This window comes from Ovis canadensis, chromosome 13 (genome assembly GCF_042477335.2).
Source record: "Ovis canadensis isolate MfBH-ARS-UI-01 breed Bighorn chromosome 13, ARS-UI_OviCan_v2, whole genome shotgun sequence".
NCBI classification, from domain to species: Eukaryota; Metazoa; Chordata; class Mammalia; order Artiodactyla; family Bovidae; genus Ovis; species Ovis canadensis.
Genome location: NC_091257.1, coordinates 83,084,485 through 83,098,534, shown reverse-complemented (window position 1 = coordinate 83,098,534; position 14,050 = coordinate 83,084,485). Strand labels below are relative to the sequence as shown.

General features: G+C 49.1%; 1 protein-coding gene across 2 annotated transcripts in view; it reads right to left on the bottom strand.

Annotated features, from left to right (window-relative positions):
* Positions 1-1,983: 1,983 nt before the first annotated feature.
* PPP1R16B (protein phosphatase 1 regulatory subunit 16B) overlaps positions 1,984-14,050 on the bottom strand; it is a 109,665-nt gene continuing 97,598 nt past the window's right edge. For both annotated transcript variants that reach the window (XM_069546972.1, XM_069546971.1), the window contains exons 7-11: positions 12,335-12,460; positions 11,717-11,792; positions 10,972-11,101; positions 10,711-10,879; positions 1,984-6,888 (exon numbers count right to left, since the gene is read on the bottom strand). In XM_069546972.1, coding sequence (XP_069403073.1) covers positions 6,379-6,888; positions 10,711-10,879; positions 10,972-11,101; positions 11,717-11,792; positions 12,335-12,460 — 1,011 coding nt within the window. In that variant the 3' untranslated portion in view covers positions 1,984-6,378. The remainder of the gene's footprint in view (positions 6,889-10,710; positions 10,880-10,971; positions 11,102-11,716; positions 11,793-12,334; positions 12,461-14,050) is intronic.

Below are 14,050 nucleotides of genomic sequence, written 5' to 3'. Positions count from 1 at the left end.
ACCCCTAACCCTGGCTAAACCCCACTCTCCACCCACTTTCCACCTGCACCCAGGCAGACATACAATTCTGGAGAAAAGAAAACACAACGATGTCTACCAATTGTGCCTGAAATTCATGGTCTCAAGTGGGCCCTTAAGGTTGCCTGTTAGCCTACATTTCCCTACTTCTAACTCTTCCTTTCTTACTCTTAAGAGTTTGCCTCCTATTTCACTGAGGAAAATAGTAGGAGTCAGAGAAGATAGTTCCACACGCTCCCCCCACATCTTCCTACCTGTCTGCATCTCTGCCCACATACTGGGCCTTGTATTACTATGGGTGAACTGCCCCTGAGCTTGTCTCTGATGCCTTCCATTTGGGCAGTAATCACCAATCCCTCTACTAGTAAGCTTTTGTCTCTAGCAATTCTCTCCTCGTTCCTGGATGATCAGTCTCCCCGCTTTACTGTTTCATTCCTATTAGCATACAAATATGATGAAATATTTTCCATCCTTCAAACAACCCTCTCTTGACCCTACATCCCTCTAGAGCTTCCTCCCCATCTCTCTCTCTCTCACTTTTATAGCATAAAGCCTCAAAGGAGTTGTCTGTACTTGCCATCTCCAGTCTTCCTCCCATTCTGTCTTGAATCCTGTCCAATCAGACTCATTCTGCTCAACCAAAACCTCTTGTCATGCTCGTCATGAGGGACTTCCCTGGTGGTCCAGTGGTTATGAATCCACCTTCAATCCCTGGTTGGGGAACTAAGTTGCCACATGCTGCTACAACTAGAGAATCTGTGTACCACTAAGGAAAGATCCTGCTAGACACCACTAAGACCCAATGCAGCCAAATTAATTAATTAAAAGATCATCATGAGCTCCACAGTGTTAAATCCAATAGCTCATTTTCATGCCTCATTCCCTTTGTGTGAGAAGACATATGTACAACTGTAAAGTCTTCATAAATGTGAGAGGTTACCACTAGCATTTAAAAAACAATATACTTTTCAAATCAATGTATGTCCACTGCCACGCGGATATCTCTGTTCATCCTCTCTCTCCCCAAACCCAAATCCTCTCTCTTCACAGACCCTGTTTGTGAAGTTTTTCAAGCCCAAGTGGTGGGAACCTCTGTGTCCCTGTCCTGGCAACCAGCATCCAGAAGGGTCCAAGAGAGCACCCTTCTTCATCCTCTTCCAAGATACCCACAAATTTCTGTATGTGATGAAAGCAAGGACCACTGTCTGGGGCCGTGTAACCCTAGAGCTTATCAATCTCTCCATTGCCTGAGGTCAGAAGTGAGGATAACCACGGTCTTACCTGCTGAGTTGTTGTAAAAATGTGAAGCAGTATTTGACTTCCCCACTGTAAACTATATGAGGAGGACAGGGATGGAGTGGGGAGAACAGGACAGGTCAAGAGAACAGAAGAGGGGGCAGCCTTGCTATATATGTCATCAGACAAAGTGTGGGGAGAGAAGGTTATAGGAGCTATCACAGGGCTCCATGTCAATTTCAAAAGCAACGTTTGATAGGATGAAGGTCCTTTCTTATTTTTGCTGTGCTGGGTCTTTGTTGCAGCATGCAGGCTTTCTCAAGTTGTGGTGCAGGGGCTTCTCTTGTTGCACACGCAGCATGGGCTTAGCTGCCCTGAGGCATGTGGGATCTTAGTTCCCTGGCCAGGGATCAAACCTGCACCCCCTGGATTGGAAAGCAGATTCTCAACACTGGACCACCAGGGAAGTCCCTGAAAGTCATTTTCAACCACTCTTATTTTCTTGATTTCATCCTGTTTCACCTTCTTGCAGTCTAGAAAGATACCTGCTCCATGGCTAAGCCCTCAGGCCTCCCTGTGATTCAGGGGCCAACCAGGAGAGGCCTCTGTGGTGGGGGCAGGGACGGGGAAGCCTTCCCTGCCATCTATCCCAGGCATCACCTCTTTGTGAATTCAAATCCTTATAGGTCAAGCAATTTCATAGCAATGACCACAGTCACACCGAGCAGGTGTTATTAAAAGGCATTTAATTCATCTTAATTAAAAACTCTTTAACAGCGAATTCTGTCACAGGCCTTGGCAACTGGAAGCGACTCCAGGGGCACGCCCCTTTGGGATGCGGTTGAGCCAGGGTCTCGAATGGCCCACCACTGCCACATGTGGCAAGGAGCTTACCTGGAAGTTACTTCAATACAATATCAAAGATCTGCGAGGATTCTTTTTTAAAAAAGGTTTTAAATATATTAGACTCTCTTGATTGCCATTTTTACACAAAGCTGCTGATACAGTATACAGAGATTTAACTTTTTTTTCACATAAAATACATTTTTCTTAAGTGTTCTCTGTACATCAGTGGCTTCTGGTCTGGTGAATTATTGCGGGGGGGCTGGGGATCTGCAGACTTTTGCTGGGTGCACAGAGCCAGGCCCCGCACCTTGGCACTCACAGTGCCCATGGGAAGCAGGCCCTCTGACCAACTGGCCAACAAGAGACTCTTGTCGAGGAGTGCTTCTAGCAAAGGCAGTCACTTCTGCAGAGTCACCCACTGGCCACATGACCCTTGGCTCTTAGGTGCCCTGGGGGAGGGGAGGCTGTCCCCAGGTCACAATAGCAAGAGTTAAATAGAGTCCTTCTAGGCATCCTGTAAGAAGTGCGCTTCTGGAAAGCATCCCAGTATTCTGCTCTGGAAAAGCAAGTGGGAGAGAGAACTCCAGATCAAAAGGTATCTGACACCAATAACCAAAATGGGTCTCATGTTATGACAAGGCCAGCCAACTGGTGGGTAGTTCAGGGGACACACCCTTGTTAACTTTTCTAAGCTTGGTGAGATTGAAACAGAACAGAGCAGTTTCATCAATGCTGCATAACCTGATGGAGAATTACATCCTGAAGTCTTCAAAAGACCTAGGCTTAGGGTTCATTCAACTTCCTGGAGCTACTAGACAGCAGCTCAGTCTCTGGTGGGAGTCACCAATTTTCAGGGTGGGAGCAAGGGCTGGAGCTCACATGGAGCTATGTGGCACATGCTTTACAAATAGCCTCCTTTAATCTGCCAGGAACTGCCACCAGACCTGGGTCTAACCAGGAGCTGGGCATCTGGTCAATCTTGCCAGCTTTCTCTGTGGTCCTTGCTCCGTATCTGCCAGGAACAGGCAGATTTATGAGGAAAGGCTTCAATGTTAAAGAAGCTCCTTTTCCTCCCACTATCCACTGGTGGGGCAGGAGGATTAGGTAATAAACGAGCAAGAGACAATGAGCTGAAGAACCTGAGATGCATTTGGCAGCAAATTCCAGGCTCCTTGTTTTTCCAGACACTGACTTAAAACTGCTGTTAGACAGTGCCCAAAAGATGCTGGCTGGAAGGCAGCTATCCTTGAAAGTTCCAGATAGACTTCAGATGTCATCTGCCTGGAACCCAAGACCCAGCATCTCCACCATTTAGCGGCAAATATTATCGAAGGGCGGCCAGGTCAGCAACCTCCAAACTAAAGGAATCCAGTCCAGGGATTCTCAAGAGCAGAAAAGCAAAGGGTTATGGACCAGGACACAGCTTTTCTGTCTCTGAATCAAATGGGGGTTGCTGGTCCTCCAAGGATGAGAACTGTAGAGAGCAGTGTCCTCACTCCACCTCATTCCTCCTTTATCCCCAGAGCCTAACACAGTGCCTGGTGAGCCTCAGCTACTCAATAAACTACAGTGAATAACTCAATGACCTTGGCCCCAGCTTGTCCCTCGACACCAAGGAGATCCACAGGGAACGTTCCCCTGGGACTTGATGGGAATGGTTTATCTCTGACTGAAAACATGAGCTAATGCCCAAGAGCCTGCAATTGGCTCCTGTCAATCAGCTGGGATTCCCAGCCTTCTGGGTGGGAGACAGTGGCCCAGGAGCAGGAAGCAAGGGAGGAAGGAGAAAATAGCCAGAAGGACTCAGAGGGGGCAATAAATGCCTTCCGTCTCTGACCTCTGAGCAAACAGATCCGAAAACCTGCACGGCTCTCTCCCAGAAGCGTGTGGCTTCCCTCGGGACCTCCCAGCTCACAGCTCAAGAGGAATTCCAGTGTCAGTCTCATCTGAACACTGTTTTTAAAGCCTAAAGGTATGTGTGTTTTGGATCATCCCTGCCCTGACCCAGTCATCAGATGAGATGATAAGAGCCAGCCACAGACCCCAGAGATGTGGCAGGCGTCACGCACACCTGTCTGCAGTCACCTGACCTGACTTTCCACTCTACATTGGATCCACCCTGAAATTGGGGTGGGAAGTCTGATGCTGTGACTCTCCCTGCATCCAGGAGCCACCAGGGGCGAAGTGACTCCTGAGGCCCCTGCTCTCCGATCCAGCTGCCCTGCACCTGGTGAAGCATCAGCCAGAGCCCTTGGGATCCAGCTCTGCCTCTGGGCTACAAGAGCCCTGGGGGCCACAGTGGAGGACTGGGTCAGACAGCAGACCCCCTTACTAGCACTGTGGCACAAGGGGCCCCCGCCAGCCCCAACCTCTGGCCCAGATGTCTCGCAGGGAGAATTTCTCATAGGTTCAGGAAGAAAAGGGTTAAAGGGAACCCAGATTTGTCCCCCAGATTTCCGAATCTGGACCTCAGGGGCCTCCTTCAGAGCTCTAAAGAGGTAGTTTTAGGACAAGTAAAAGGCGCACGGAGCAGGAAACAGACCTGCAGCTAGTTAGTTACACCAGTAGGTTTTGGCCAAGCCCGTGGACAGCGTCCAACTCGTGGGAAACAATTTCAAAGGGCTCATGAGAGGATGCAGTGGGGAGGAGGCAGACATCCTGTCCCTCGTATTCTTCCCTCCCCAGCATCAGAAAGATTGGGGGCCATGAAACTGTAAAGCTGGCGCAAGACCCAACTCCAGCACCACCACTTGAATGCAGTGCGTGATGCTGGAACACAGATGGGCACCTCAGATCCGCAGGCTTGGGCCAGAGCAGGATAGCAGCCCCTGGGCCAGACAGGAGCTCACAAGAGCCAACCTGCAAACCCACATCACCGGGCATCCCTAAAAGAGCAAAGCTGGGCCGGGAGTCCTGAACATTCACTCTGGGAGAGGTAGGGGCCACAGCAGCCCCTCAGTGCTCAGTCTGACAGTTCAGTCTGAGGAGGACTGGGTAAGACAGGCTGGACTGAAACCATCTGACCAGTCACAAAGCTCGGCCAGGGCACTGGGCTCTGTTATGCTGAACAGAGATGTCTGCAAAAATTAAAAACATGAACTCACTCTCTCCCTGGAAAAGCCCTTCCAACTGAAGCTTCTCCCTTAGCTTCCCTTTTTTTCAATACCAGTCAGTACAACCTAGTCATCATGATACTGTCTGTGAAAGAAAGCTAATTCAGCGATCCCCCTCCGCAACCTGGAGTTTTACAGTCTAAAAGAATTATTTTATCCAACACACTTTTAAAAATGCTACCTTTGTTCCCTCTCCTTGTCACATTTTGAAGCTTCCGTCCAAGAGCAAAATAGATTTGGATTACTCCAGGCGCAGAATTACCTGGTGTTCCACCTTGGCCCCTGGGTGCTTACACAGCTGGCTCTGGGCATGGGCAAGGATGTGGGGGGCAGGTCTACACCCACCTCATCCACCCACTGTGGGTGCATCAGAGTGAAAGTGTTGGTTGCTCAGTTGTGTCTGACTTTTTGCAACCCCATGAACTGCAGCCCACCAGGCTCCTCTGTCCATGGAATTCTCCAGGCAAGAATACTGGAGTGGGTTGCCATTCCCTTCTCTGGGGAATCTTTTGAACCCTGGGATCGAACCCCCATCTCCTGCATTGCAGGCAGATTCTTTACCATAGCTCCCTCTAAACATAGAAGACCTCCTGCTCCCACCAGATGGAGATGACAATACCAAGTTGTTGTAGGACTCCAGGCAAGATGACGGGTCTCAGGTTGGCAGGCTCCCTCCCCTGCTAAAGCCACATTGGCAGTGGTGATAAAACTGAATCTTAACCTTAGTCCTCTTAGGAAGAGCTCACAAATTTTCAGTCCCACCTGCTTCCCATGAGCCCAGCTGTGTCATCCCTGCGCATGTTGACTGAGTGTGAGTGTGTGTGTCTGTGTGTTGATATGTGACGTGTGAGTACTGGTCCAGAGAAGCCTTGACCAACAGCAGAACTAGAATCCCAACTCGCCCTCCCAAAATCTGACAGCAGGATGAGACAGGAAGCCACGAGGGGCCTTGTTTTTGATGGCAGACAATGCGGCAAGAAGCAGAACCATGGGAAGTGGTGATGCTATGGGCAGCTGGCTGAGAGGTGGGTTCTGAGTTCCTCTGGAACGCAGAGCCCAGCTCCCCCTTCCCGCCCCAGCTGCCCGCCCCCAGCCAGGGCTGCTGGGCTGGCCTGGACTCCAGGGTCCCTCTCCCCGCGCATCTCTCTCCTCCATCCCACAGAGACTAGGAGATGCGGCAGCAGCCATGGACCTTCTCCTCCATCTCCTCTATGGGGGCCTTGAACTTCAGGAGTGGGGGGTCTCCACTGGTGACCGTGTAATACACCGAGGTCCCGTTGCTACTGTACGGAGAAGTTCTGCCTCCGATCAAGGGGGCCTTGCCTTCACTGCTGCCCTCGCCCGTCCTGGACATGCCGCTGCCCAGGTGGGTGCTCAGGAAGGGGTGGCTGAGCAGCTTGGCCGCAGCCCGCTGCCTCTTCAGCTCCAGAAGCGTCTGGGGGCTCTGTTCCTTGTAGCCACTCCAGGACGGGGTGGCATCGGCCACGCCAGGGTTGCCATAGGCCATGCTGTAGTCGGGCACCTCGTGCACTTTCCAGACGTCCCCGTTGGACAGCGCATACTGGTAGGTGCTGACCGGAGCCCGGAGGCCATTCTCAACAGGCACGTCCATGTCGCTGCGTGGGATCTTGGTGGGAAACTCGGAGAGCAGCACGGGCTTCTCCAGCCTGGGGTTCTGAGGGCGAGAAGGACATCATCATCAGCCGGCTGGGGGGTCTGAACCCCAACCCTGCTTGCGCCTCTACTGAGGGCATGATTGCTTGAAACCATCCTCTTCCATTTTCCCTACCTGGGTAATAAGACCTCCGTTTTCCTTTGGGGAATCTCACCAGTTGTGGGTTTTGACAGACCCAACTGACTCCCATCTTTGCTCCAGGAGATAAACCATGACCCCAGGACCTGGCCAATCAATAAACTCACTATTGGAATTGGTTCAGGAATGGGTTCAGAAATTGGTTCCATGAAACTCAACCCTGGGACTTACTGCTAGAAAAACTGAGGAAGAGCAGCTCTGTTTCTATAGGAACTGCAGGGGTGAGAATCATAAACTGGGGAGACAGTGCGTTAAAAGGTCTGCTTGGCTGTGAAACCAACATTAAGGAAGAGAGAGCATGAGACAGAGACACTGCACCCTCGTGATACGTTTTTTTTTTTTAAGATTTTTTTTTATGTGGATCATTTTAAAAGCCTCTACTGCATTTATTACAACATTGCTTCTGTTTCTATGTTTTAGATTTTTGTCCTCGAGGCATGCGGGATCTTATCTTCCTGACCAGGGATTTAACCCAGACCCCCTGCATTGGAAGGTGAAGGCTGAACCACTGGACTGCCAGGGAAGTCCCCTGATGATATGTTCTGAGCCCCCGCATCCAGTTGGCCCAGACTTTCCAGTTAACCAAGCCAGTGCATTCTTTTTGCGTCTGTAAGTCAATCTTAGTTGGGCTTTTTGGTCACTGAGAATCCTCTCCCTATATTCCTGGGATAGCTCTTCTCCAAATGGGAGAGGTTCTTACTCAGAGATCTTTTACACCCAGAAATCCCTGGGTAACAAGAGCTTTAAAAGGAGGTGCTACCTAGAAACTCTAAGGAAAAGGTGGATACATTGACAGTAACAAAAATATAAAGCATACCAAAAATCACTATAAACAAGGTCAAAAGACACACAAAAAACTTTTTTTTTTGGCCACAGGACAGCACGTGGGATCTTAGTCTCCCAGTCCCTGCCCCCTGCAGTGGAACCACAGAGTCTAAAACACTGGACCCCAGGGAAGTCCCCCCACTTATTTTCCTGTAAACCTAGAACTACTCAAAAAAATAAAGCCTATTTGTTAATAAATAAATAAATGAACAAATACAATGCCTGAGTCCGAAGCCTGGAGACTGATTTAATTAACTGAGATTATAGTCTGGACATCAAGTTTTTTAAAAACAAAAACAAAACACCTCCCCAAGGTGATTTTCTTGTACAATTTAGATCGTGAACCACTGGTTGAAGAGACAGGGTTGTCTTATCATGGCTGTGCCTGCTATCAGGGAGTCAGCTCTGCCAAAAGTGGGTGCCACAGCCAGCCCTGGGGGCTATCAGTGCAGAGTTCTGTCAGAAATCTGACTTGGGAGTCAGGCTGAGCAAACACACCCTTAGATCAGTGGTTCTCAAATTCTTGCATGCATCTGAATCCTCTGGAGGGCTGGTTAAAACACAGAGTGCTGAGTCCCAGCCCCAGGGTTTATGATTCAGTCTATCTCGTGTGGGGCCTGAGAACCTGCATTTCTCTTTTAATTGGAGGATAATTGCTTTACTATGTTGCGTTGGTTTCTGCCAGACATCAACATGAATCAGCCATAGGTATGCATATAGCCCCACCCCCTTGAAATTCCCTCCCACCCTACCCCCCATCCTACCCCTCTAGATTATCACAGAGCACCAGGTTGAGCTGGGCTTCCCTGGTGACTCAGACAGTAAAGAATCTGCCTGCAATGTGGGAGATCTGGGTTCAAACCTTGTGTTGGGAAGATCCCCTAGAGGAGGGCATGGCAACCCACTCCAGTATTCTTGCCTGAAGAATCCCCACAGACAGAGGAGCCTGGAGAGCTGTACAGTCCATGGGGTCCCAAAGAGTTGAACATGACTGAAGTGACTAAGCACACACTCATATCTGTGGGGTAGAAGGGCTGCCTGGAAAAGGGAACGTAGGAGCTTTCTGGGGTGACAGAAATGTGTGTACTCATTGGAAAGATGTCATTGACAAATTCGTTTAAGATTTCTGTAGGTTATAGAAGCTACACCTCAATCACAAAGAAAAGAGAATTAAAGCATATCGGGGAAGCATCTGAAATGGGATTTGATTCCAATCTACAGCTCTTCTTTCCTAACCCCCAAGCTTAGGTGGGCAGGGGCAGAACAAAAGCTCCGAGCGTGCGGGCTCCATCCCAATCGGCGTTTCAGTGGGGATTCTCTCTTTTAAAAAAAACCACTTGGAATCGAATCTTTTTTCTTTTTAACATTTATTTGGCTGCGCTGGGTCTTTAGCTGTGGTTTATCCCCTGATCAGGGATCAAACCCAGGTCCCTTGCACTGGGAGCAAGGAGTCTTAGCCCTTGGACTACCAGGGAAGTCCCTCTTTTTGTTTTTACTCTTTTTATTTTATATTGGAGTATAGTTGATTAACAATATTGTGACAGTTTCAGGTGGGCGGCAAAGGAACTCAGCTGGACATATACATGGATCTATTCTCCTCCAAACTCCTCTCACAATGGAGATTCTTTAGAGCAGATGCCTTCACTCCTGCCGGCAAGACAAGCCCTCACATGACCTCCTTGTTCACACAGGGAAGCAGGGTCCCACTGAGACATTTTGCATCCCCCCAAGCAACAGGAGCTAGAAATGTTTTCAGCTGCTCTTTGTGTGATGGTAGAACCACAAAGGTACACCACTGCTGGTATGGTCAGCCCCTTCCTTCTTGTGCCCAGTAGTTCTGCTCTGGCCCCAAACTTGCATATTCTACTCAGCAAGACTGCAGCCAGGCACGGGCCTGAATGCATCTGTACTGAGTCAAATAGTGTCCTCCCGAAACTCACACCCACCCCACATCTCTGAGTGTGACCCTATCTGGAAGTAGGGTCTTCACACGTGTAATCAGTTACATTAAGATGAGGTCACACTGGACGAGGGTGGGCCCTAATCCAATGACTGGTGTCTTTCTAAGAGAAAATAGAGACAGACCCGTACACAATGAAGGCCACATGGAGACAGAGGCAGAGATTGGAGGCACGATAGCAAAAAGCCAAGGAATGCCCAAGATGTCAGAAGCTAGGAGACAGGCATGGAACAGAGGCCCCTTCCGATATCCAGAAGGAACCAAGCCTGTAGACAACTTGAGTTTTAGACTTCTGGTTTCCAGAACTGGGAGAAAAGACATTTCTCTCGCTTCAAGCCACCTAGTTTGCGGTAATTCATTACAACAGTTCTCAGAAAACAATACAGCATCTTAGGAAAGCGGTTTAATGCCCAGATCATTATCTACTCCTAGAGCCAGCTTCTTAGACATTCTATAGCCAGCCCCTATATTTTTCAAAAATTTTCTTCCAACCCGATATCTCAACACAATTCTCAACATCTTGTTAGGTTTCCCCTAAAAAAGTTTTAACACCCTTCTCTCCCACAGTGGCCGCCCTACTGAACCTTTTCCTCTGGGAAGCCAGAATAAAATCTCTCTTCTGCTGGAGCTCAAGCAGGCACATGGTGATCACTCACTCCCTGGCAGTTATGAGCCCCTACTGTGTGCCAATCACCCAGCTCTGACGTGAACACGTCCTACACTTGCCTCAATAACCATGGTAGGCACCCCCTCAGACAGGACCCAGCTGGTTTAAGGGCGATGGCCAGCTGACCTCCCTCCGAAGGCTCTGAAATAAAGAAGCAACGCCAGGCTGGGGTTCCAGCCGTTCCCCTCCCACGGCAGTGCTCACTGGGGCTGGGTGGGAGGCAAGCTCTCACCGGGTCCTTATTCTCTTGGTCTGTCCTGGTCTCCCTGATGTCCCCGTTGTAGGTGGAGTTCCGCTGATCCTCGGATGCACTCCGCTGCTGCCAGAGTATAGCCTCTCCCTCATACTCCTTCCTGTACAGGTTGGTCCTGTCGGACAGGCTGGCTCGACGTACCACCTTCCTAAGGGGAGAGGGGGGTACTGGGAGGCTGCTTCCAGGCTCCATGGGCAGGAGCATCCTTGGGCGCCCCTGGCTGTCCCGCCCCCAGCTCACCCTCGGCTGCCCGCGCTGGACGTCCTCCTGCTCAAAGATGATTTATGCCTCAGCTGCGACTTCATGATCACGTCATGCTTGTGTTTCAGCTCCAACAGCAGGACTTTGAACTCCTCCTCTTCACATAGGTCTGAAAGGGTGGAGGAGTCCATGGTAGGGGGCAGAGAAGGGGCTGGTGATCCCCGAGGGCCCCCCAGACCCACTGAAAATTCACATCTTCTGGGGTGTGGTTGGAGGGAAGAAAGCAGTGCCAGCCTTATTTCCTGGGCTACAACCCAATCCTTAGAGGAGTGTAAGAAGAGGAAACCCCAGGTCCCATGCACAGTCCCAATTCACAGATATGACTGAAGGATTCATACACCTTTGATCGCTTCCAAGAGGAGTCATCAATTCTCCACTGATAGAAAATATATCAAGAGAAACCAGAAGGTACCCCACAGAGCCCAAGCAAGACATTATGAAAAGAGCCTGAAATCATATATCCCCACCCACTCAGTCCCTCTCATCCTTTAGTTCATCTGTCTACCTATTCGCTGAACCAGTCATCCATAGATTCATCCTCTGCCCACCCATCCTCTTAATTCATTCATCCATACATTTACCCAGTTATCCATCCATTAATCTACCACCCATTAATTTATTCATCAAACTATCCATCTACCATCTATCCAACCATATATTCAACCATTTATCCTCCACTCATCAAAAAAATCAATGAGTGCAGGCGTGGTCCTTCTGAACTTACCAATTGGCATCTCATCCATGGATGTCCTAGCACTGAGACTGGCCCCATGGGACACCAACAGCTCTGCCATCTGCATCTGAAACACAGGAAGAAGCCCGGGTTCCCCCCTGCCCACAGCTGAGAAAGCCTAGGAGTCGGAGAGAGTGAGAGTTCAAAGCTTCTTAGGATGTGATCCAAAGAATGGTAGGGCAAAGCTGACTCCCAGGGAAGGCTCTGCTCCCTAAAGCCGGGAACTCCGGCAAATGCAATAGGCTTGACACCTCCTCCAGCATGACTCAGCCATACCGAGGGACAGAAGGAGTCAGCTATAACTCCAGAGCTGTCAAGTGTTTAAAGAGGAATGGCGAAAGCTACAGAGATTTCTATCTGGGAAACAAGTGGAAAAACTCAAGACAGAAATGTGGGAAATTTTCTAATTTGGCAAATTGGATTGTCATCTTGTTAGGACACAACTTGACAATCCTTTTTGTAAACTCCGTAGGTCTTTTCACATCCTACACGCTAGCTGTAGTCAACACCCTAAATGGGTCGGGTGTTCTTCTGAACCAACTCCCAGCCCAAAGGTCAGCAGGTTGGCCATAAGCTGGCCTCTCTTACAGCACTGTGGGTGACAACTACCTGTCCCCAGAAGGCAGCCGCATGCAGGGGCTCCCAGCCATCCCAGTCCTTCACATCCACGCGTACACCATGGTCCAGGAGGAGCTCGGCTGCCCGCAGGTATCCGTTGGCTCCAGCTATGTGCAGCTGAAGGAGAGGAAAGGGGTCAGCACTCCCCACGGGGGCTGGTCCCTCATTTGGAAGCAGGAGAGCCCATTCCCCGGCTCAAGGCCCAGATCATATTTAGGGCCGTAGAATGGAATAGAAGGAGGTGAAGATACCAGCCACGTGACAGAGCATTAGTAAGTCTGCAGTATGGAAAAGGAAGGTAAGGGAGAAGGGGCTTCTCTTCCGTCTTCAAGCCCCTGTCGTTAAGGCATCAGCATTTACTGAGTGCTTACTATGCACTGAGCCCTGTAGATGGGGTCTCAGAGGTCCAACAGAACACAGCCCTAATGGCCAGATGCCGCGTCATCCGGGGGTCAGGTTGCTATAAGTTTCTGGCAAACAGAGGTTTTGGGTTTTTTTCTTTTTTTTAATTTTCAGAAAGAAAAAAAAAAACAGGGTATGATCTGGAACAGGCACACATGAAAACTGGTATCACTATCTGATTTATAAATGTTTGATGCTTGCCAGCTATTAAGAATGACACACAGCCAGCCAGACATTAAAAACTGTAGGGCCACATACATAGCTGGGAATAAAAAGTTATGACTGGGAGAGTGATATTGGTGGGTTTTTTGATTTTTTGTTTTACTAAAGTATAGTTGATTTACAATGTTTCAGGTATATAGCAAAGCAATTCAGTTATTCACCTGCATATATTTTTTCCCAGATTTCCTTTCCCATTACAGAGGATTATAACTGTAATTACATTGAATATAGTTCTCTGTGCTACACAGTAGGACCTTGTTATTTATTATATAAATAGAAGTGATCATGTTAATAATAATAATGAGTTAATCACCAGAATCTATTGAGAGTTTACAGGCTCTGTGCTGAGCAGCTACATGCAGAATCTCATTTAGTCCTCCCAACAGCCCCCTGGGGAAGGTACGCCTCCCTGCTTCACTGGGAAGAACCGAGACCTAGTGTGTGCCCAGCCATGTGAGTGAAGCCGCTCTGAGGCCAGCCCAAGAGGAGCAGACCCCTGTGTCTACAGGGCTGAGCCACAGACCCAACAGAGCCCCATCCAGGGCGGGCAGTGTCCTGGCACAGCCTGGCCAAAACTTCGTCCAGTCTTCATGCAGCGTTCAATCCAACTACCTGACTCAATTCTTGGGTGCTGGGCTGAGCAGGGACCCCTTCCTTAGAAAAGAGCATGAGGCACAAAAACCTAAAAAAGAGAACTACTTCCACTGCTGGATATATATCCAAAGAAAATGAAAACACTAATTCAAAAAGATACAGGCACCCCAGTGTTCATAGCAGCATCATTTACAATTGTCAAGATATGGAAGCAACCTGAGTGTCTGTCAACAGATGAATGGATAAAGAAGGTATGGTATATACAGGCAATGGAATACTACTCAGCCATATAAAAGGATGGCATAATGGCATTTGCAGCAACACACGTGGACCAAGAGGGCCTTATGTTTCATGAAAGAAGACAAAGACAAATACTCTGTGTTATCACTTATATGTGAATTTAAAAAATAAACGAATGTATGTAACAAAACAGAAACAGACTCACTAACAGAGAGAGGGAAGGGGGAGGGGAAAGATGGGGGTAGAGGA